Raw genomic sequence first — 25,409 nt, 5'->3', positions numbered from 1 at the left:
CAGTTCCCAAAACAGAGATGTATGTATACAATAAAGCTCCGCACGCGGTGGCGATAGATCTTTAAATTATACACCATCAGAATTTTGGTACTTTTACAATCAATGTGAGCACGGTCTAATTTAGTAACAAGTATTGTGCTGTTCAGCTGTGTCTAATGGGTGCGTCCACCTTTGTACATGAAGTGTAGTAAAGTATGCAGAATTGTACATGTACAAATGGGCAGCACCATGTAAGTCCTGCTCTTCTGCCTCCCTCTTTCATATTGATCTGAGCTGGGTGTTAACACGGACTGTGTCCATCCTGGTACAGATTGTAATATTAACCATAATGCAGATATACTGCAGTTATGGGCATACTTGAAGCGCTGCATGTGGGGCCGATCAATCTTCTAAAAGGGCACACAGTTGCCCCAGAACGACCCTGGCAACCTCACTCATCCCAAAATGCTCCTCACTTTCCACTCAGACCTCCCATTTGCTCCAAAATTTTCCCACTTGCACTCAGACCCCAATTGCCATTAATGCCACCACGTGCGCTCAGACCCCCACAAGCTCTAAGATCCCACATGTACTGCAAAACACCGCCACATGTCACTCAGACCTTAACACATGTCCAACCCACATGTCACTCAGAACTCATCACATGCCTCCACATTCTACTCACATCTCCCCACCTGCCACTCAGGACTCAGCACATGCCACTCACACCTCCCCACCTGCCACTCACACCTTTCCACCTGCCACTCATTCATCCCCACTGCCATTCATACCTCTCTACCTGCCACTCACACCTCCCCACCTGCAACTCACACCTCCCCACCTGCCACTCACACCTCCCCACCTGCCACTCATACCTCCTCACCTGCCACTCACACCTCAGCACCTACCACTCACACCTCCGCACCTGACACTCACACCTCCGCACCTGACACTCACACCTCCGCACCTGACACTCACACCACATATTGATTAACAAAATAAATTTGCTGATTCTGTATTAAAGAACTGATAGAGCCTGTTACAGCCCCCAGAGCTCCAGCTAGAAGGAAGAGTCACCTTAAGAAAATATTTTCCTAAGTGATAGTGGAACTTTAAATATGGAATAATTTGAAATTAGGGGGGCTCTGGTGGGAATTTATTATATGCAGCAGCTGATACTGACAGATGGAAATCTGAAAGGGCAGAGAGCGAGCTGGTAAACCCAAATTAATGAGCATTCAGCATCCGTTTAATGTTTCACAAAGCAGAACAAATTCACAGGTCAATGTGTTGCAATAAACTTTTCTGACCTCATTTTCTGCTGAGCAGAACTAAAGAAACAGAAAACTTCACTGCAGAAATATGTTTTATTAAACGCAGTATATAAATCATACCTGTCCCCCACAAAAAGAACTGTCCGTAGGTGAAGGCTTGGCCGTTGGTCGCCCACGGGCCGTCTGTTGCCCACCACTGAAACTATATACAACTCATACCACCTAACTGTCCCTTTATGTCATCCAAGGCCTCCTAAATATATCTGATTATCTTGTAAATATATAATAACAACAACAACCATTTGCATCGATAATTGTAACTGTATATAATAAATTGTATTGTATGAATATACAGATGTGTTCAATATTTCTTTTTTATATATATATATATACAAAAAGTCCACTTTTGGACATTTGAATCCTGGTATGGATTCTATAATAACATGCCACAAACATACCAAACTGTGCAAAAACAGCTATTGCATAATGTCACCTTGGCTGACTATGTTCTAATAAGAGTTCTATAGTGGTCTCTCCTTGGGTACAATGTCTCAGGAAACATTTGCAAGATTATCTGTTTTGACTGTTAAAGCTCTTATGAAACATTCCCCAAGGATGCCATCATTTCAGATTCACTGAGGTCTTCTTTTCTAGCCATGGTATCCAAAATAATAAGCAATAATGAAGTAGGCCGTTTCTCTCCAATTGTATTATCATTGTAAGCTTTTTTTAAATGAGTGCCGAATCTTGGTTATGAAATATGGATATAGCAGCACAGACTGTGGTGGGAAAATAATATGTATGTGTATGCAAAATAGAGGGCATGGTTTAACTGTGGGGGTGGCTGAACACGGAGAGTATAATAATAAATGTGCATCCAATTTCCATCCTTATATACTGTAGTGTGTGCAATTGTTTACATAACGAGTAGGAATTGTGAATAATGTGTTGTCATGTATCCAAGAATAAATCACACATCAAATGATCAATGGCAGTTGTCGAAATTACAGAATAAGATCAAATAATGATATTTATATTCAGAGCACAGAACAAGAAAATGATTTTATGGATTGTGTCATACATACGTAAATAAACTCTAATGCCTGCAGCAATGACCACAATGCGTTCAGCCATTAGCGCTCAATACTTATACCCAGTGGAGCCCAACAGTGCCCAACATATTATACCTACTACTGCTAAGAAGCCATATTCGAAAGGGGCCAACACATGGAACCCAGATTGCCCAGCGTTTTACATCCAGGAATACTTAACAAAAACTTGACCAATATCAGACAGTGACATTTTTCCAGTCCACAACCAACCAACATTGTCTAATGACCTTTATCTTTTGTTTGACTCTTTTTGTCATCATACCCCCATCATAGGCAAACCGAGGGGGAGTTTCCTAGTGCCTGTAAACCCCCCCCCCAAGCCTGGGGCACTGTATAATTGAGGTGACTGGACCCTGCCCCCGCTTCACATGGCTCTGCGTGAAAAGGGAGAGCTGAGTGCCCCAAACAGTAGTGCACGCAGCATTGCCCATGTATATTATGGGGATAAGAAGAGTTGGAGAGCAGCCAAGCACTGTCTAAAATTATAGCCACGTCCCCATGCATGCTGGTCACGCCCATTGGAGGCGTGGTGTAGAAACCCCCCTCTACAAATCCTGCGTTGTCAGAATCCACCAGAGTATGCAAACCATTTAGATTTAATAAGAAAAGAAAGCCGATCACTCTGAAAGAGAAGCTCTACATACCTGTGAAGGAATTAAAGACAGTAGGTTTTAGAGAGTCCATTGGACTTATAGCATGCACCATATTTAGTTGAGTATAGATACACTATATATCTCTGTAATAGGATCTGATTATATTCATGCTGAGGGATTTAATTGACATGACTCAATATATTCTTTCTTTTCTCACTATCTTCTGGCTTCTGGTAAATATCCTCATTTGACCTCACAGTTTATTTTTTTCCAGTGGCCCCTATCCTCTCGTTCATTTCTATTATTTGCCGTTATCTCTGGCTCACAGTGGTTCCCTCATTGTTTTACCTATCCAGTAAGGATGAAGAATGCCACTCCTGCACGTGTAAAGCATCTTGAGTATAGCACAATCTCACCAAGGGGAGCAATGCATTAAGATTTCTTTAATGTTTTGTCCAGGGCAAGCAGGAGTTCCTGCGCTCTGGATTAGATCAAATCAGCCCCGTCGCGTTCAGAGGGGAGAATGAATTCACTGAATCTTGCATTACACAAATTTATTTGTCACAAAGCTTTGTACAGAAATCAATAAACAGCCGCTGTTTTCAGATAGAGGCCAATATAGTAGATTGATGCTATTTAGTAATATACAGAGCCCTGATTTACAACAGGCATGATTATGCAAGACATTTAGGTGAAATCTAATGGCTTGTACAGTGATTTGTTTTTATCTCATAATGCACTCAGGAAAGAGTTTTAGTCTAAAGAGAAGAAAGAAGAGTCCAACTTGTGAATTACTTTTATCTAACAGAATTTTGTTTCAGTTTTGAGCTCAATAAGAGCTACTATTATTATTATTAACAAAGCTGCAGAGAAATATTATAAAATATGTTTTAGAAATGAGTTCAATCTTACTGTTGCCCAATGTAAATGGCATCTTTGAGACACACAATTTAGAATACAATTTATTGGAAGAATTTGAGCCACACCTATTGTGCTGTCCATTTGAATGAAAAAAAATGCAGTTGATGACAGACAGTTTTGGAAGCAGTTGCTATAAACTATATTCTGCAGCACGGTGGCTTAGTGATTAGCACTTCTGTCTCGCAGCGCTGGGTTCATGAGTTCAATTCCCAACCATGGCCTTATCTGTGTGGAGTTTGTATGTTCTCCTCATGTTTGCGTGGGTTTCCTCCGGGTGCTCCGGTTTCCTCCCACACTCCAAAAATATACAAGTAGGTTAATTAACTGTCTATCAAATTGACCGTAGTCTGTCTATGTGTGTGTATGTTAGGTTATTTAGATTGTAAGCTCCAAAGAGACAGGGGCTGATGTGAATGAGTGCTGCGGAATTAGTGGCGCTATATAAATATATAGCTGATGATGATGACGATTCTGACCATTTGAACCATACCTACTGCAATATTTATTGAAATAACAAAATGTTCAAAGTTTGGGAAAGACAAATTATTAGCATGGTTTTGTTTTTGTCCATCAGCAAAACGTATCTCTCCATCCTCAGTTTCCATGTCCTGTTCTACACAAGTGCATTTATTATTTGAAGATATATACGTATTTATGAATTTTCAATTTGAGGGGGTTGCAATTCTTTCATATTCACCCCCTTTGGCATTTTTCACCTTTCATTTTCTGACGTCATGTAATCAAAATTGATTTAGTCGGAAATTCTTACCACTGGTCAACACAATGTAATGTCAAAATGGAAAAAAAATAAACAAATGATTTCCTAATTATAACCAAAAAAAGACAATAATTGAAAAATTATATATAATATTTAGCCTTTGTTTTAGTACTTGGTAGAAGCACCTTTAACTGTAATTTCTAGCTGTCTGTAGATTTTGCTACATCTCTATCAGCTTTGCACATCTGGACACTTTGTTATTTGCCCATTCTTCTTTGAAGTATTGCCCGAGTTCCAGTGACTGATTAAGGGTTCTGGCCGCCCTAGGCTAATGCGTTTGTAGTGCCCCCTCACCTTCCTTGCCTAGCTAATATGCGGTAGGTAAAAACTAGCTTGCCCTAGATTTAAAATCCAGATTCCCTCTACCGACCCCCCCCCCCCCACATCAGTGTTTATGTTCCTATGTTTTCGAAACTCAGCTCCATGTGGCTTTTTAAAAGGGTCACTGCAATCGTTGTCACTCATGTCCAGAATAGCAGAATGGAGGCATGAACGAGCGATGCTGAGGGTAAAGATGTGAAGGGAGAGGGGCCTGTCTCGTCTCACCTGTTGCCATCCTTGTCTCACCTGTTGCTATCCTTGTCGCACCTGTTGCCATCCTTGTCTCACCTGTTGCCATCCTTGTCTCACCTGTTGCCATCCTTGTCTCACCTGTTGCCATCCTTGTCTCTAGATACATATCTTCGAGCTCCCACCCAAGATGACTCATTGTCTTCAGCCTTTACCATGGGATTATGTCAAGATTAAAAACTTACTTCATTTTCTCTTTCATGTTTTCTTTTCACTTTGGAGAAACTATTCTCTTATATTTTAAAATTAATTTCAGTTTATACCTCTCCCTTTCACAATTTTTCAAAACCCAAAATTTTGTTCCCCCTCCCAAAAGCCTGGCGCCCTAGGATGCAGCCTAGTCAGCCTATTGGATAATCAGGCCCTGCCGAGTTCCATGGATTTAGCTGCTCCAATGTGACTTTTGCTGTATGTTTTGGGTCTGATAAATCTTTTCTGAGTAAACACAGTTTTCCCATTAATTCTGCACCATATCAAACTGTTTTGGAGTTTAGTTTCTCTTTACAATACTTATAAAATATTGAAGTATCCGTATGATCCAAAGCTGCATTCGTATGTATTTTTATTACTTCTGACTGGAAATTTACTTTACAGGTGGAGTATACTTTAGTTCACATTAAGTCCACCAGGTAAACTAATTAATGAAGCTTCCATCATGTCCTCTCTAGCATTCCAGCTTCTCAGACAGGAACCTGTGCGTCTTGCTAGTTGCCTTTCGCTGCACTTTTCGGATGTGCCCTTTTCTCGTAGAACAATAAAGACAATAGAGAGCATCTATCTTTTTTGCTATGTTCTTCAGAACAAACAAGATCTCTCCTCCAGACTCAGATTGTAGAAATCTTTCTCATCATTTGCATATACAACACATTTGTGTGTTAATTTGCATAGGACATACATTATGTAAAGACACCTGCTGAATAACTTTTACTTCTTATAGCAGATTAGTCCAATCTTTTATTCCATCTATGTGTGAAAAAAAAATGCTCTGACAAAGTGCATCATTTCATATTGTAACAGAGTCCCCGTTAATAGATTTCATGCAGATTCTGATGCTCGGTACTTTATGCCAGATGAAGCATAAGCTGGTGGATGTAGAACAGATAATGATACCAAATGTGCAGGACTGAGTCCTTCCAGTTAGACTCTAAAATCATTTTTTTTTTAGTGAAAGTATCGCTCACTTTCGCTCGCCCCCCATAGAGGTTCAAGCAAAGTAAGCGTTGCTTTTTACCATATAAACAGTGATAAAGCGCGGCTAGCTCATCTGCCAAATTATCTTTACTTAATTTTAAAGTTGGTTTTATTTTTTTCAAACGATTGTCAAGATCTCTAAATACCTGATCTGTGCACACTTTGACTTGGGGGCAGTTTGTTGGCTCAGAGGATAAAGGACTTCTTGTTCCAAATAATTCATAATAAATTGTGTTTGTGATTCCACTGTTAGTATAGATCCTTCGAGTTCTTCCATTATCGCCAATGCTTGTAACTCTTCTTCAGAGTCAAGATGGTCATCACCGTTGCTATTATTAACGTCATCTCATATAAGGGAGCTGATATTTAGTGTATCCCCAAGACTTGTATCTGTCGTGTTTGTAACTTGTGTATGTGTAGGGATTATTTTATTCTTGTGGAGGAATTATTTAGGAATTTTCTAGCAAATAATGCTTATTCCTTAATGCTTATAAGTCCTTTTCCCACTCAAACCTGTCGAAGATCTTTGTTGGGGAGAAGGACAGGCCTTTGCTTAGGAGGTTAGTTTGTAGGGGGGTGGTTAAAATCTTATCTGAAAGGGGTATATTTACTAAACTGCAGGTTTGAAAAGTGGAGATGTTGCCTATATCAACCAATCAGATTCTAGCTGTGATTTTGTAGAATGTACTAAATAAATGATAACTAGAATCTGATTGGTTGCTACAGGCAACATCTCCACTTTTTTCAAACCTGCCATTTAGTAAATATACCCCTAAGTGTTGCTCCTAATGTACTTGCCATCTGTGACTCTTGCAGAAGGATTCTTGATCTTCTTATCCTTCCATTCTGTTCCTTTTTCTTAGATTTGTTTTGCCTCCCTTTGTATTTTCTTGTGCCTATACCTCCACTTTCCTCTATATCCCTGTACCCCATATACCTTACCCTAAAAAACAGAGAATAGTGGATCTCTATTCGAGGACGGAGTACTTGACATCTCCCCCTCTGAAGAGTCCATTTCTGAGGTGGTATATGATAAATTGGTTTTCCTAGGTTTGTGTATATCCCATTTGAATATTCATTTTTGGGTACAGCTCTTTTTTATCCCTTATACATTTATTGCATTTGAATCAATTATTTGTTTATTAAATTGATCCAAGTCATTCTTGGATTTTTCGGACATATTTTGGAATTGTTCTAATCCTTCAAATTCCTTCAGTTTGTCGCCTAAGCTTGTTATCTCACTTGTTCACTTCATTTGAACATTTTAGTGAGTGTACTCTCCCATTCTTTCTTTAGGTCTCCTGTGACCAATTCGAAGGCTGTATATAGTCCAGGTCTTAGCCCTCTTGGTATAATCTTCTGTTTTACATATTTATCACAAATAATTTTATTCCAATATGTTTTTGTTTGTTTGTACATTACTGATCTGAGATCAAATAATAGGTCAGACCAACCTCTATCATTACTCTCATTTTCTAAAGTACATTGTAGAAAATCTGTTTCCGTGTCAGTTATTCCACCATTGATGTCTGTTGACTAACCCATGACAGATACTAAAGGAAATCACAATTCTGGTTACGTTAAAGAAAAAATCTATGTGGTATATTTATTTTAAATATTTTTACAATCAGGAGTGATATTTATATTTGTTTTAATATGTGCTATAGAGTATGCACTATATATTTAGAAAAGCCTGTGCTGGTCAGCAAGGAAAGTGAGATAATTCACTAATACAACTTTCACACGGCCGCCCTGGCAATATCCTAGGTTTATGAACCCGGGATATTGCCGGGTGAGAGTGCAGGACACTCCGGCAAATTCCCGGGTAGACATTGTTCACACCGAACACGCATCTCCCTGGCAACATCACAAGAGGAGCTTTGATTGGCTCCTTTTGTGATGGAATTTTTTATTTATTTTTTAAAATTTACAATAGGTTTCGGTTAGACCCGGGTTGACTCAGGTCTTCACCAAAAACTATTGTACCCGGCTACCTTAGTCGACCCAGGTAGCCTCCAGACTGGAGGCTACCCGGGTCGGACCCTCCAAAAGACCCGGGTCTAATTCCCAGGTCATCTGACCCGGGAATTAGCAGAGGAGCCATTGACACTGAGCCTCAACCCGGGTCGTCTCGGCTTGCCCCGACAATAACCCGGGTTTTTGAGTCAGTGTGAACGGGGTATAATAATTGGATGCCACAGACAAAAAGAATTCTAACTGCACCAGGTATTGTCCATCCCCAGGAATTTTGAAGGTATATATCCATCCAAGAAAATCAATCATATCTATCTATCGGGAGGTACACCCTACATATATTGGACTTTATATACAGAGTTTCATATAGGTAACATCACGCTTAATTTAAGTAATTAATAATATATTACACAGTATAATATGACTAATAAATCACAATACATCATAATAATTAATACAATAACTTTAATGATAATCATTAAGCAACAATAGTTATACACTGTTTTATTATTATTATTATTATTACTATTATTATCATTACTATTATTATTATTATTATATTGACCATTATTTATAGGGCATACAGTGCCATACAGATGGAAAACCACAAGACAGTAAAACAGTACAAAACAGTAAACAAATAACACTACAAGTCTCAACATAGCTACTGGGGTGCAAGGACTATATTCAGTGCAAGATAAAAACCTGTGCCCATTAGCGGGGTTGCAACTAACAGGTTTAGAGCCCCTGAGAGAGGTGCAAAGACAATGGAGGAGTCAATGGGCAGAGAGCACAAGAAGGAGGTGCACAGTGTAGCTGATGAGCAAAAGCTAAAGGTAATGAGAACAGGAGGGAAGAGGGCCCTGCTCACTAGAGCTTACAATCTAAAGGGAAATGGGCAGACAAGCAGATATGATGTTTGTCAGAGCTGTTGTGTTTCGTTATGGGATATCGTAAGTAACACTGAATACAATATATAATAGACAATAACTCACAATCCCAATACACTCTGATAATCAATATAATTGTTTATTCACAATGAGCTGCAACAATAATTATTACATCTGAGTGTTACTAGGGTTAGCCATAATGGTATATAATGCATCTGGCAAATATCAGATCAACTCAAATTAACATAAATGTACAAATAACTAGACGTCAATATCTAATATTGTAACAACATATCTCAGTATTCAGCATTTCCTTTGGTATCCCACGACGGAACACAACAGCTAATTAACTAGACCCCAATATGTAACATAGCAGTATATTTTCACAATATATACTTCTCTTTTAAGTACATACTCTTCTTCTCATTCATTAACGATGTGTGGAAACAACATGATTTAATTCTCATTGAACAGTGTTTCCCAAACCCAGTCCTCAGGGACCCCTAACAGTGCATGTTTTCCATATCTCTTTGCTGGAGAACAGTAATGTGTCAGTCATTACTGACTGACACATTTTGAAAGATCCACAGGTGGTTTAATTATTTCACTTGTGACCTAGAAAACATGCGCTGTTAGGGGTCCCTGAGGACTGGGTTTGGGCAACACTATCATAGAAAATATATTATGCGCAGTTAGGCCAATAATTGAAGAATAGGGGCATGATCATACCACATGCCGCTTTCCAATTGGCTGAGACACATGACAATCATCTGTGTCAACATAACTATAGCATTGCGATAGGTTGTTAGGTAGTGATGTCATTAAGGGGGTCTGGTCGTAAAACTACGAAAAACCTATTAGGACTATCCCACAGCTTGCCTTGCATAAGCATGAATAGTGAAACGCGTGTTAATATTTTGCGCTGTCAACTGTATGGCTAACAATTACAATTACTCCCAGATACGGCTTAGACTCTGCAGATCGTGCAGGTGATTAGCCAGCAATATATTAAGTCAATGTTATTAGTGATTGTGGAGGGCAGCTTGGCAAACTGGTGCTGCACCCCCAAAGCTGCACCACTGAATAGTGATTTGAACACACATTTTCCAGACTGGTCATGAAAAAAGTGTCTTGTTAGTGGCAGCCTAATCGATTTGTGCTGCCTAATATTTTGTGTATTATTTAATCACTATCTTGAGGCAGGTTATTGAACTTATTGTATAGATAAAGGAACCATCTGTAATGGATGGTATTCTACTATTAACATGATATTAGTGTTTTATTAACAGCTATTTCACTAACCTTCACTATATATCAACTGGCTGACAATTAATGCCTATAGGGATACAAGAAACAATACCATTGTCTGTCCTTTCTGGGGAGATAAATCATTAGAACTCACACATTGATCTCACTATGTGATAGAACTTATTTATAACTGGTGATCAGATACAACCTGCAAAGAATGCTAAATATTGAGCCTCATTATCACAAATATTAGAGAACTAAGAATACAAATAAAATTGATAGTGCACAGCAGTAATATTTTAAATCACGTTTGCACAATTAATGCACAATACACTTACACGTGTTATTAACATTTTGCTGTAATATACACAATCAGGAGGTTGACTTACTTTTAATGAATTACTAATAAAAATGTTGAAAATAATTGTAATCACGTTCTACATCCCAGAGTGCCGCTTTATGAACATATCTCTCTCTTTGGGTGCACTTCCAGATAGAAATGTATGATTGATTTTCAGGAATGGACGTACACCTTCAAAATTCAGACATGTAGTCTACGTATATATTTAATAACATGTCTAGAATGCAAATTAGAAAAGTAATATGTTCATGGTGTTATCTTTTTATTTAGTTCGTAAAACTTTATACTGGAATGCTTTATAACTCAGACATGACATTGAGCAAGTCGGCCTATATGCTGGATCTTCATTGCAGACAGAGAGGACAAAAAGTACCTCTAATGAATGCAAAGATATTTATGAGACCCTATGCACATACAGATGGCGCATGAGTCAAATGGTTTGACACAACTCTTTTTGCAAGGTGCCTATGTCACACCCACATAGGTGCACCACATATGCTTAACTTACCTCCCATTAAAAAGTTGGAGCTAATATGCAACACTACATATTGGCTTAACTTCCAAAAGATAGCATTAAAGCACTAATCCCATAAAAAATTAGGTGTGAAAGACTATAAGACGAATTTTGGTATTTACCATTTTACCTTGTTTTTTCCTCTTCAGAGTGCTATTTATAACTTATGATTCTGGACCACCATGGCAACCACAGTCACATGGCACATGATGTAGTGAGCAGAGAGGCTTTGGAACACCCCTTTGAGCACTGTCTGCATGGTTACATCCTCCACTTCCCCCCTCTGCCATCACATGACATCCTGAGAGCTGTGAGCCTGAGTCTGTGTAGCAGATTGACTGTGTCTCTGCTTGGCAACCATTTTTGTTTTCCAGAGAGCTTTTGAAAAGGAGACAATAATTTATTAGAGGATAGCTAAGAAAAATCTCACGAATGCTTAAACGGGACTTAACTCTTTAAAGGAAAAAAAATCTTCCATGTGGGATTGCTGCTTTAAACTATGCATGTAAACTTCCTAAATTACAGAGCTTTTTAACAAATGAGGCTAATTACTTTTTACTGAGCTATCAGAAAAGATCTTTACTATCCAGTCATAAGAATTTTACTGTACAACTAATTCAATTATTTGTTTCGCCCTTAGGTTTAATTCGCCTGCAAGAACTCATCAAGGCTCCATCAAGATACAACATCAAAATAAAAATTCGTCAGTTACCCTCAGGAAACAAGGATGCCCGGCCTCTGCTCAAAGAGATGAAGAAAGCCAAGGAATTTTATGTGATATTTGATTGCTCACATGAAACTGCGGCTGACATCCTCAAACAGGTAGACAAGTTACTTTTTATTTTCATGTCTTCAAAGTGACTGTTCTGCTCGCACATAGAGCATCAAGGGTGAAACACAGCGATGTATTTTTCCATTATCTCATATTTTTTGAAGTGAGAGAGTACAAAATAACTGGATTTTAGTAGCGTTCCTTTATTGCCTGAACTCCCTATGAATCCGATGGAAAGATTAGAATCTAATAGAATCTAATAGTGAGAATTTTTCTTCTGAAAGAGAACCAGTTTTTATGAACTAGATACTTATGTAAACAATTTTTTAAAAAATCCAATTTCCCATCATTCCACTTAACTTTATACTTGACAACTTTTCCTTGTTGGCTTCAGGGAGATCCCGGGGGAGGTGGGTATGCGGGGGCGGGACTTCACAAATCGCATGATTTTGGCCCTGCACCCTAAACGATTGTCACAATTTCGGCCAATTACAGCAGGGGATGAAGCTAGGATGACGCGATATTTGCGTCATTAAGCCCCGCCTAAAGCCACTTATCTATTGCGGGGGCTAGAACCGGGTAGTTGCCCTGCTCTCCCGGGAGCCCAGGAGGTCTCCCAGAAATGCGGGAGTCTCCTGGACATTCCAGGAGAGTAGGCAAATATGCATTAAAGAAAAGCAGCTAATGAATCTCTAGAGACTGAAGTGTATTTCACATTTCTGTCTCCATTACTGAAGTCATGTTGTCTTACCTGTCAGTCTTTGATTAAATCTTGGTCTCCATGAAAATGGCCACCTCCATAGGCATCAATACATGGACATAGGACACAATTAACTGTCATCATGCCACAGATGGCGAAGCCAACCACGTCTTGTACTGGCTCAGCATCAGGGAGAATGCCAGACTCTTCAGGGAGTGAGGGAGATTACCCCTATTTCAGGGAGTCTCCCTGACATTCAGGGAGAGTTGGCAAGTATGCTTAACTTTCCTAAATGTACGTTTCAACTAATGTCCTCATTGACATAGAATCAAGGTTTGGCAGGGGTTGCTGATTGCAGTCCCTAGGAATGAAGAGAGGTTAGCAAGTATTGAATGTCCAGACTGTAGCAAAATAGTTTTATTGCAGCTGATACAGATAAGCGTACAGTAGATGTATGACACAACGCTAGTAGAAGGAAATGTCACAGTTCATCTCCACTATGAAGTGTTGTATCTTGTGTCTCAGTGGTGTCACTAGTTCCTAGTGAAGTCACTGGCTGCCCTTTCATGACTATTGGTTCAACCTGAACTCCTGCCTCTTCTGTGTGTAGGTGCCAGGTACACCTTAAACCTATTTAGTGAAAGTAGATTTAACTGTGATTGATAGACTGGACATGACTTTTGGGGATAAATATTTTACTTACCATAGAGAGTACATTATTTTCTGAATTATAGTAACCAGTTTTAAGTTAGCTTATAAAGCACAGTTGTCAAGGCCTCTCTCTGACTGTCCTCCCTCATTGCAGTATATTCTGTGGCTAGTTCTGGTAAATGACTTATGTCTTTTTGCTCACGCCATGACATGAAATAATCCTGTTGTGCGGTAACCGTAACCAGTGTCGGACTGGGGCATAAAGGGCCCACCAGTGGAATTCAATGGTTGAGGTCCAACATAGGATAGGCTTGACCAGCCACTAGAGTGGAGGGCACGGAGGACATGGCTAGCACCAAAGTGTAGTATATAAAGATTAAACTGTATATAAAAAGTGCACAGTCTAGGCTCCACCCCCTAGATCGGACAAAGTCCTGACTGGGCAGAACAGTCACCCAAAATCGGGACTGCTCTATCAGAATCAGGACAGCTGTCAGACTGTTCTTGCAGCTTTCAGTACCTGTTGCTGCTTGTGTCTTAAATTCAGAAGCTGCCTGTCTGGAACCTGGAATATTGGGGCCCTGTTAGGTGTAAGGGAAATATGGGAAACCTAGCAATAAGTAAACACTCTAGGCCTCCCTTCCCCTGACTGATCCCCAACGTGAAATCAATTGCCCCCACATTTAGTAACTAGGCCTCCTCACTGCAAATTAATAATATTGAAATGTATTAAATAAACTTTTTTCCCTGCAACCCATCCCTGATGTTAAATTAACAGTATTTACAATTAATAGATACCCTGATTTCCCCCTTTACCAGCCCATACAATAAATTAATTTTTAATCATCACATGATGATTGTATTTTAAGCTGGTTTGTTCTGTTGATTTTCCTGACTGTAATGAATACCCTCAACACTCTTTGGATTTATACCTGCTGTCGCTTTGAGTGATATAAACACCCATAACCTCACATTTGGTGGCAGCAGAGTAGGCCCAACTAGGGGCCTGTCCAGCCTCAGCTTGTTAAAATAAAGAGCGGCTACAACATGACCCCATAAATGTCTAGCTTGTCCCAGGGAGAGAACAGCACAGCGTACTCAAACCCCTGGGCCCATGATCACGCTCCACTGCCCTACCGGGGGAATTTTCAAGGGCCTTGAAGTGGACCTTGAAATATGGCAGCATTCAGGGAGCAACTTTTGAATGTTTTCTGAGCAAACAGAGCTGTTTCACACTTGTGTTTAATATAATAATACAAATTTATATAATTGGTACTACAAATGTTAGCACGCCATAGCAAAGATCTGCAACACATTACCTATGGCCTCTTGTAACCCTACAGTAAGTAAGCGGTCCTCAGAACTCCATAGAATCTACACACGTATTGTCTTGCCATTCATTGAAAGGGTTACATATCTTCATTACTTATGGCAGTGACTGCTGGCTTTTAATCTCTCAAATCATTATAAATATCTATTGTCGTTCACCTATCCAAAGTCCCATCTGCTTCGCCTATTATGTGATTTTCCCATACAGGAGACTGAGCGGAACTGATAAAGGGTTTGTCTCAGCAGCTTGCACAATAGAGGGCTGATGGCAGATTTTTTTTTTTTTATTCATGACAAAAAACCATTGGCGCCTTGAAAGAAAAAGTTAAATGTTACAGCTCTTCCTTTGATGCCTTCCTGAGTAGTTTTACATTTACAGAAATACTTGCAATTATTGCAGAAATGCTGAGATTTGAAAATCCTGATTGAACTTAAATGCCTGTAGTTGAATGTGTGTGTATGGCGAGCGTCTAACCTGAATACCTTCCACACTACAGGCTATCGAGTACTCTTTGTAACATCTCATCCACATTTCATGGGTACAATAAAATACGACAGCAGGAGAAAACAAGGAAAATAACTTATGTCAAGTGTCATTTGGGACGTCCTCGTTCTAGAACTTGAAGGCCACGTGCTTGGTCTCCACTTCCAACCAAATAAATTATGGATGTTGGGGAGAGCGGACATTTTTTTTTATTTAAATGGACAAATATAGTCTACTTATACATAGAGTAAAACATAACTAAATCTAGGGAGCATCCTTATAGGAATAACGAAATCTAAAGTAATATTTCAATGTGCTTTCAAATCTGGTGAAGACAATCTAATTTTGATGTCTTTGTTTTACGTTAATACATAGCACAGTTTTTCTCTCTTTTTTTTTTTTTTTTTTTACTAAACTACGGGTTTGAAAAAGTGGAGACATTGTCTATAGCAACCAATCAGATTCTAGCTATCATTTATTTAGTACATTCTACACAATGACAGCTACAATCTGATTGGTTGCTATAGGCAAGATCTCCACTTTTTCAAACCCGCCGTTTAGTAAATATACCCCATGATGTTGCCAGATTTCTTACATTAAAATCTCCTGCTTTGTTTGTTTCTACCATGACTGGTTACCGTAACTCTTCCCTTCATACCTATCTATAACATTTCAGCTCCTAGACTAATCGTACTAAGGTCAACCTCTTGTCATTCAGACATATAATGCATATGTATAATTCTTTAAAGATACTTATAATTTTAGAAAATACAATCTACTACTAATAATAATAAAACTACTACTAACAATAATATTTGTAATAATATTTTTTGAAATGTAAAAGTTTGTAAACTTATTTAAGAATTGTTTAAATACATAAAGATTAGCAGGGAAAGAAAAATTAAATATCCCAGTGATACAAAGGTAATTTTGGATGATGATGACCATAATTGCACAAGGTACCTACTAGGTTGCATATTAACATGTGTCTACATATATATATATATATATATATATATATATATATATATATATATATATATATATATATGAGAGCTTCCAGATTTACTGCTCTACCAAGATAAATAAAATATCATATAGAGATTACAATGAAACAGTGACATCATCATTATGAATAGGTAGAGTCAACTCTTAGAGGGGAATTACCGGTATGTTGAAATATTGAAGGGCCTCTGCACAAAAGATATATAAATTAACCATGTACTGATCATAGCAGTACATTGTAAAATTATAGTACTCACACTGTGGTCCACTCAAATGCTCATTGACTCACCGGTTGATGCTGATTGACTTACCGGTTGATGCTGATTGTCTCGCTGGTTGATGCTGATTGGCTCACCGGTAGATGCTGATTGACTTACTGGTTGATGCTGATTGGCTCTCCGGTTGATGCTGATTGGCTCTCCGGTTGATGCTGATTGACTCACCGGTTGATACTGATTGACTCACCAGTTGATGCTGATTGGCTCACCGGTTGATACTGATTGACTCACTGGTAGATGCTGATTGACTTACCGGTTGATGCTGAATGGCTCTCCGGTTGATGCTGATTGACTCACCGGTTGATACTGATTGACTCACCAGTTGATGCTGATTGGCTCAGCGGTTGATGCTGATTGGCCTAACCGGTTGATGCTGGTCGACTCACCGGTTGATGCTGATTGTCTCACTGGTTGCCTGTGTCATCCGGCCCAAGCCTTGTGTATAGGGACAGGCCAGCAATCTGTAGTAGAAACAGAACCTTGTGACACCTTTCTATCACACTGTGAGGCTCAGAGACAAGTCAGGAGCAGGGAAAGGCACCAACATTTAAATGGACAACAGGAACAGCTGTGAGGGATTATTGTGTTGTGCTGCCTACTGAGTTTTATTTTTTGTGAAGAAAGCCTTTAATTATTTTAATTAAAAATATTCTGTGATTTTGCAGGATAAACTAACCATTTGAAGCAGGATCCCCTGTGGATAATATTTAATTTAACCAAATATGCATTAAATTAACTTTCTCTCTGTTTAATAAAATACTTACATTTTTATTGAACATTTTATAGGAAAATAAACATTTTCATTAAAATAGGTTATATAATCTGTATTTCCCCTTTAAGGCTCATTAAATGGCCCTAGTCTGTGTGTGTGTTAAGGAATTTAGATTGTAAGACCCAATGGGGCAGGGACTGATGTGAGTTCTCTGTACAGCGCTGCGGAATTAGTGGCGCTATATAAATAGATGATGAGGATGTTGATTGCAATCAGTTTTGAACAAAGTATCAAGGAACACTATTGCTTTACTCTTCGAGAAGACCTCTATAAAACATACTGTATACAGTGGTGATAGTAATCAAAACTGGATGGACGTTGATAAGCCTTACAAATAATGTCCCATCTTCCTTTTAGTTTTGAGGCACAGCTAGCACAAATATTTAAATTCACAAATGCCCACTCATAGATGAAGGGTCACTAGTCAAAACAGAGATTTGGGCCCCTTCCATTTGTTATAAAAGACCACATGAAAAGAGGTTAAAGTAATCTGGGCCCCTTATAGCCCACTAGGCTATATTGCCTAATGAATGATCTTGTTCTGGGGGGTGCAAACATGACTCTGCAGTAAGGACTCTTTAAGCTTTGCTTTAAGAAGTAGGGGCATGGAATGGAAAAGCCAGTAGTGGAAGTGGGGCGTATGTGGTGGCACGCCATACCAGGGGCGGATCTAGAAATGTTTTCTACCCCGGGCGATATAGGGGGGGCGATTTAGGCCCCGCCCCCTTTCTAACTTATATGGCTGCCGGCGGCTGCACAGTATGTGCAGGTCTGTTCGGCAGTGATAATGTGCTGTCCCGCTGCTCTGATCGCCCCCCCCCCCGCCTGGATCCGCCACTGCGCCATACCGCCATCTCTTACTGCATTCATTGTAAAACTGTTCAGTTCCATCCACTTACATTTACATTACATTCTCCAATGTAAAAACACATCTCCCACACATGTGGGAGAAAAGGAAAATATATATATATATGTGTATATATATATATATATATATATGTAATTACTCTCAGGACACTATTACATACCTTAAGTATGGAACCCTAAGAGAGCAAGTGAATGTGAATGTAGTTCGAAAACAATCTTTATAATCACCATGTGAAAGGCTTTCATACAGAAGAGTGTCGGTGTACACGTCCCTTCCAAATCGCTTACTTTTTTGTATGCATGAAAACCCCTATAATCAGGTTGTCCACTGTGTCAAACACCGGCCCCGCGGACGGATACCGACGTTGTTACCTTCCTCCTATCAGCGGTGATCAGGGTGTACTAACTTCATTATCGGATCAACATCCACCATCTAGTCTCTTGATCTGGGCAGGTGCTACCAATTACTCTCCCATTTGACCTCCTACCTGTTCCCATTGGTTCTAGAATTTTGGAGCACTATTTAAACCTCCTATTTCCTTCTGTCCGATGCCTGTTCTTTGAGTTACTTACTCTCAGGAAGGATCTGGCTTCCTTCGGTCTGACTCACCTGTTGTTGCCTTGTACGAACGTCCTGGATCAGCTGAACTACTCTCTGTCGCTGCCGCTATAGAACTGCTTGCTGCAGCTTTACTCACCTGCTGCTGCTCTAAAACACCATCTACGGATCAGCTAAGTTCTACTCCACTACTGCTTCTATATTTGAACTGCAGCTGTACCAGTAACTCACCCGTTGCTCTGAATCACCATCTACGGATCAGCTAAGTTCTATTCCATTACTGCCTCAGTTTGAACTGCCGCTGTGTCAGTGATTCACCTTCTGGGCTTTGAGTTACCATATACGGATCAGCTAAGTTCTACTCCATTACTGCCTTTGTTTTAACTGCCGCTGTGTCAGTGATTGACCTACTGTGCTTTGAGTTACCATCTACAGATCAGCTAAGTTCTATTCCATTACTGCCTCTGTTTGAACTGCCGCTGTGTCAGTAATTCACCTACAGTTACTCTGAGTTACCATCTACGGATCAGCTAAAGTTCCACTCCATTACTGCCTGTATTGAACTGCCGCTGTACCAGTAATTCATCTGCTGTTGCTCTGAGTTACCACTTGTGGATCAGCTAGTTATACTTCATCATCACTTCTATTGGAACTGTTGGTGTACCAGTAATTCACCTGCTGTTGCTCTGAGTTACCAAATACGGAACGGCTAGTTCTACTCTGCTATTGCTCTCATTCAACTGCAGCTGTATCAGTACCCATCTGCAGTTGTCCTGACGTACCATCTACATCTCCACTATTCTATTTCAGCATTGCTTCCATTTGTACTATCGCTGAACCAAAGACTCTCCTGTTGTTATTTCCAATTACTGCTTACAGTTTTGCCACTCCATTGCCACTTCCGATACACCATTATTACTTTGCATTCCTATGAGACTGATCTTATCATCATAACCTAGTGTCTCTCTGACTGGCCGTCACCACTCCGCTGTAGCAAGCTCCACTATTTACTCTGCCAATACTCATTCAGGGAACCGCGACCTGCGGGATAGTAGCAGCGAAGTCCATATCCTCTCGCAGGGGTCACTGGCGAAAACCACCGAACCGTAAGACTCTGCACCCCTGAATGAGTTCTACCCTTTGGCAGGTACAAGGGATCCACTAAATATCATTCGGATTCGTGACACACTGTTTACTTATATCTTGATTCTTGAACACATACTCAGTGTTGTAGGGTAAATATGGAAGACAAATTAAGGTCCAATAGATAGTGTATTACTTTTTAAAACACTATTTTAATTTACATAAAAAATATGTATATAAAAAAATCTGTAAAAACAATAACTTGTCTTGAAAACGAATAAACATGAAATCCATACCTATACAAGAAAATACTTAAATAAAAATAGCAAGTCCACTCCTACCAGAATCGTGGAGTGCAATCAGCGTTCTTTAAAGTATCAATATACTCCTGGACTAATATTCGCCAACTCCTTTCAATCATCAGGTAATCATCAGGTAAGACTCGTTTGGATCGCCCTATTGTTACCAAGGTGACCTTGAAAAAGAACAGAGTATTGGTTGGACATTGTTGGACATTATTTTGTCTACAACCCCGAGTATATGTTCAAGAATAGAAATATAATAAAATAGTGGACCACCTGATTATAGGGGTTTTCATGCATACAAAAAAGTATGCGATTTAGAAGGGGCGTGTACCCCGACACTATTTTGTATGAAAGCCTTTCACGAGGTGATTATAAAGATTGTTTTCGAACTTCATTCATTTGCTCTCTTAGGGTTCCATACTTTAGGTATGTAATAGTGTCCTGAGAGTTATTACATAAATAATTTTTCCTTTTCTCCCACATCCGTATTTGTGAACAACATTGGAGAAGTTTTTACAAGATCCAAAGGGCGCATGAAATTCAAAAGACATTTTATTTTGTCATATTGGATTTAGGACTTTTGAAAATTTTTGGACTATTCAACAGTTTAGAGTTTGTGGTATGTTGAATATTGTGTAAGCGGAGATTTATTCTATTTGCGCCTGGAATATACACATCGTAAAGGTTGTCAATGAATTTGGAACAATCAGTTACAAGGATAGCATGGCTGTACATAGTATCGAATAGTAAGATCCATTAAAAGCCTTTCTGTGTGTGAAATAACACAATCATTTACTATGCTGGTCATTGGCCTGATGTAGATTTGGACGTATTTTAGTGCAAACGGAAAATGAGCTATGGTGCCGAAAAGGCTCTTTTGTTTTTACAAGTTGATTTTCTTAGGGAATTGCACCCTGTGTAGGCTAGAGCTTGTGAATATTATGGCAGGGGACACTATGATGGGGGTTAAGGATGATTTTTTTTATAGCTATCTTCTCTCCGTTGAGCCAGTCTCTGGAAATGTGCGATTTTTGCCAGCATTAGGGTTTTCTGCCCTTTCATAAATATACCCCTTTGTTCCTTTAAAAGAGAAGATAATTTCATCTTTTCAGTCTAAAGTTTTTTTTAAACAAAATCCCTCATCCCCTTGACTCTCCTTATATTAATTGTGGAGGCCCTCCTCTGGGACCCCATCCCTGAAGAAATCAGACCCCCACCAAGGAAGGCTCAATTTGGAGAAGGTCTTAAACGGAGCCGTATCAGCCCCCTATCAGCACATTGAGAATTTGTGCCATAATTCAATGTACTTTCCTTTGTTCCTTTTTTCCATTTAATTAGAAATTAACCCAATTATTTATTTTAACTTGATTATGACTATATATATGTCGCTGGAGGGCTTTTCTCCTTTGGGACTAAATATCTGTGTGTCTTTTCAAGTAGAAAAGCAAAGCATTTATCATAGGCCTTCTACTCAGGAGAAAGGATCAAAGGAACACACATTTATAAAGTATCCTAAAGAAGTGGAAATCTATATTACATGTATGATGTTATAGTTAGAACAAACAGATTATAATTACTGCAGAGAGAGAGACAATGGCTGCTAGGCAACAATGTGATACCTGTCACCCTGTGTTTCCCCCTCCCTGGTCCTGTGTTATTGCTTCCTGTTGTTCCTCTCTTTGGATTAAGCCACACTGTTTTATTTATCCTGTGTACACTTAATGTAGCTGAGTTCTTGTTTCCCAAGTGTGCCCATCTGCCTTTATTTACAAAGATCCAGACCTTACACATCAGTATTCTAAAAACATATGATACTATCTTTCCTATAAAAAGAAAACTGTAAATGTAAATTAAAATTGCCTTTCTCTCCTTCAATATCCTTTCCCTTCTCTCTTCCAGGTTTCCCTTGTTTCTTATCTACCACCCCCCTTTATTCTTCTTTCTTTCTTTTGTCCTTTTGTTTCTTACGCTGTTTGATATTACACTGTTGTTCATGTCTATAATTTTGTTAAAAAATAAAAACCATATAAACTTTTTTAAAAAAAATAAGTAGGTTAAAATCATGTTTATTATCATTCATTAAAAAACTGACCATTTTCATGATTATACAATGGTAACATCTTATGTCCGACCTCTGTAATCATTGGGGTAAAACAAAAACATTTTATTTTAAACTATTGTACAACTAATGGCTTTTATATTTCAGTAATCAATTGAATTCCTTCAATGTGATGATGCCAATGATTATTATTAATATTACACATACAAAATTCAAAATTTTGATTTTATTTTTAGAATTTAGAATTTCGATTCTATTGATTAGTTAGGGATGCTGTCGCACAAAACTTACAATCAAAACTTGGCAAAGCAAGGTCAGAAGTCCCGGACGTGTAATCATTGTGCATTTTTCAAATCAAAATTAGTATCTTTGACTTTTTGTATCTGTATAATTTTAATCAAACAAATGTGCTTTGCTCAACTTGCAATTTTAGTGTTGAATTTCAACAGATCAATTTATCATGCTGGTCTTGCTGCAATAACCTCAAATATCCCCAGTTCTTGTCAGCTTAACTAATCAAAGATCTGTCACAAAGCAGCACATGAGGGCACAAAATTGACTACAATAAAATCGACTTCACACCTTTAATAAATAAACCCCTTAGTAATAAAATAATGTAATTGCAGAAACAATATATGTGACAGGGTTTAAAATACAGAGCAGCTGATTAAAAAGTGTTTTATATTTCCAGTGAAAGGTGTAAGCAGCTTGTGTGTTTTGTTTCATGATAGGTAATTCTCACCTCCACACAGTATGAGAGTTTATGCCCTTACAGACAGCAGTATTGCTATAAAGTATTTGGTGTCCTTCCACCGGAGTAACACCAGCTTTTATTACAGTAATAAGTTTATAAAAGTGATTTTTATCTTGCACAGCAAGGGCTGCATGGCCTTTGTGTCCTCCTAGTATGAAGGTCTGTAATCTCCTTTTTACGCTATCCACAGATACAGCTTGACAAATCTAGCTGTGCGTGTAAAAGGACTTGCAGGACCCAAAAACAGCGCTATCAGCAAAAGAGCATAAAATGCAAGTTACTTTACGAAGAGCTACAAACTAATACGTTTCTGCAATATATAAGTAAAGCATACTTACTTTCTGGACAGATCCTTAAGGAAATCCCGGAGTGGAGGTCCAAAGGGAAAGTAGGTGACGTGAAAGCGTGATTTGCGCCATCGTGACCCCACGCCCGCAGCGCAGTGACTTGATTGCATCATCGCACAGTAAGGCCTGATGAGGCGAATCGAGTCCTCAAGGCCTCCTCCTCTTTACAAGAGGAGAGGTGTGAACTGGAGGGTAGGCTACTCTCCCGAGAGTCCAGGAGGGTTCCTTGAAATTCAGGAGTCTCCTAGACATTCCGGGATGGTATGCAAGTATATATGTTGGACCACCAGTATGTTGGCCTTGGATCAAATTGGCCACACATATCTACACATGACCCAAAAGGAAATTGTGTGTTTATTCTTTTTACTCTTTTTATATAAGGGACAAGGGTGTTATGGACCCATTTCTATTATATTGGTGGCTACTAGGGTGGCAATGCCATTCGAAGGATCCAACTATAGTTAATGATCCAAACCCCGTGGCTCATAGGGGTTGGAAACAGATCCAACACTTTTTAGCTTGGGGCAAGTAGCCTCTTAGAGGTGGGGGACACACTGCTTTTTGTGGTGCCCCTCCTTATAAAGGCGCACATCATGTGCTGACCAGTCTATGACTGATTTTCACTATAGGAAGGGACCCACCAGGCTTATGATCTCATTGGTATAATGGTCTCTAGTGCTGGGGCTATTTGAGGGTTTGGGGAGAGGTGGACGCTGACCACTTTTAGAAACAATTTATATTTATTACAGAGTGCAGAATGCGTGAGTGGAGGTAACTGTCAATCTATTGCAATTCTCTGCTGTTCAGTCACCTGTGTTTTCCTGCCAGTTTCTTCTGCTCATACCAAAGATTCTGCCAATTCATTCATTCAAACTGGGGAGCGAATTTAGTCATTTGATTCACAAAGCGCATTATGCATGCATTGAATTCATTTCATTCCTCTATCATGCGTAATACAATTCTCTCAAAGTGTTACCTGGTGGTGGGATTCCAAAATTACACTTTGGGAAGCATACTTGATGCATTCCAAGCATCAGGACATGGAAGATTAACAAATTCCCCTGGTATACGAAGACAATTTGAAGCATGTTACATCTGTATAACAGATTGTTGGATGAAACTAATAGGCATGTTCTTATTTGTGCTTTACAATATGTCAAATACTGTATACATATAACAAAAGTGAAAAAATACAAGTGATACACAGCCACTTTCTGTCCCACATGAAGTTGGAGCTTATTTACCTACAAACAGCAGGTTGTATAAATGCTGCGTTCCTGGTCAGCTAGCGCTGATAAGCTCTATAAATACCGCAAACATGAAATTGCAAATAGAGAACGGATAGAGCACTGGATTCCTAATCCTAAAATACGTAGGCACACAAAGCGTCCTATACCACTAGCCTTAACGGCACAAGTGTAACAATACCACGTTTCTTAGAAATGCTCCAAACAATTAAATTTTCCTTTCCTAGTGCACTTTTAATACCCTGATTTTTTCCCCCATCTTGTCCAACACTTTAAATAAATTAATTGGATAACAAATCTGCCAATTCTGAAACAAAAGCCGCATTTTATCTTCAACATCTATTCATGCCAGGGAGGTGGCTACAGTGTGTATCTCGAGCCATTTAAAGCCATAATGAGTACAAGTGAATAAGCAGTAGGAAAACATTTCTTATTTTTAGCTCCCACGGGTGCCTCTTTTTTTTTCCACATAGAAGCCGGCACACAGACCCTCTTTTATCAAATGAGAGATTCATCTGGATGTGCATTCTTCCTTCTTAGTGATTTCAAAGGATATCCCTTTTCTTTATGGAATTATTTTGACAGGCAGTAACTTACCATCACCGTGGCTTTAATTAACTGAACAAAACCATTGCTTTCATTTGCAAAGCTGAATGGATTTTCTCTGTAATTCTCTTATACAAGTATTATTCAACTCAGAGCTCCCCAATCTCTTAGGCACGGGGTGCTGGATGAAATTCGGTGATCCCCTGACAGATATGTCATATGAAGAACTATTTTGAGATCAATACT

General features: G+C 39.1%; 1 protein-coding gene across 6 annotated transcripts in view; it reads left to right on the top strand.

Moving 5' to 3' along the window:
• Window positions 1–25,409, top strand: part of GRIK1 (glutamate ionotropic receptor kainate type subunit 1) — a 353,375-nt gene that overhangs the window by 184,238 nt on the left and 143,728 nt on the right. For all 6 annotated transcript variants that reach the window (XM_075197143.1, XM_075197141.1, XM_075197144.1 and 3 more), the window contains exon 4: window positions 12,046–12,227. In XM_075197143.1, coding sequence (XP_075053244.1) covers window positions 12,046–12,227 — 182 coding nt within the window. The remainder of the gene's footprint in view (window positions 1–12,045; window positions 12,228–25,409) is intronic.

The sequence above is a fragment of the Mixophyes fleayi genome, chromosome 2, assembly GCF_038048845.1.
Source record: "Mixophyes fleayi isolate aMixFle1 chromosome 2, aMixFle1.hap1, whole genome shotgun sequence".
NCBI lineage: Eukaryota > Metazoa > Chordata > Amphibia > Anura > Limnodynastidae > Mixophyes > Mixophyes fleayi.
The sequence above is the reverse complement of the archived record's forward strand: the minus strand, read 5'-3'. Positions and strand labels throughout refer to the sequence as shown.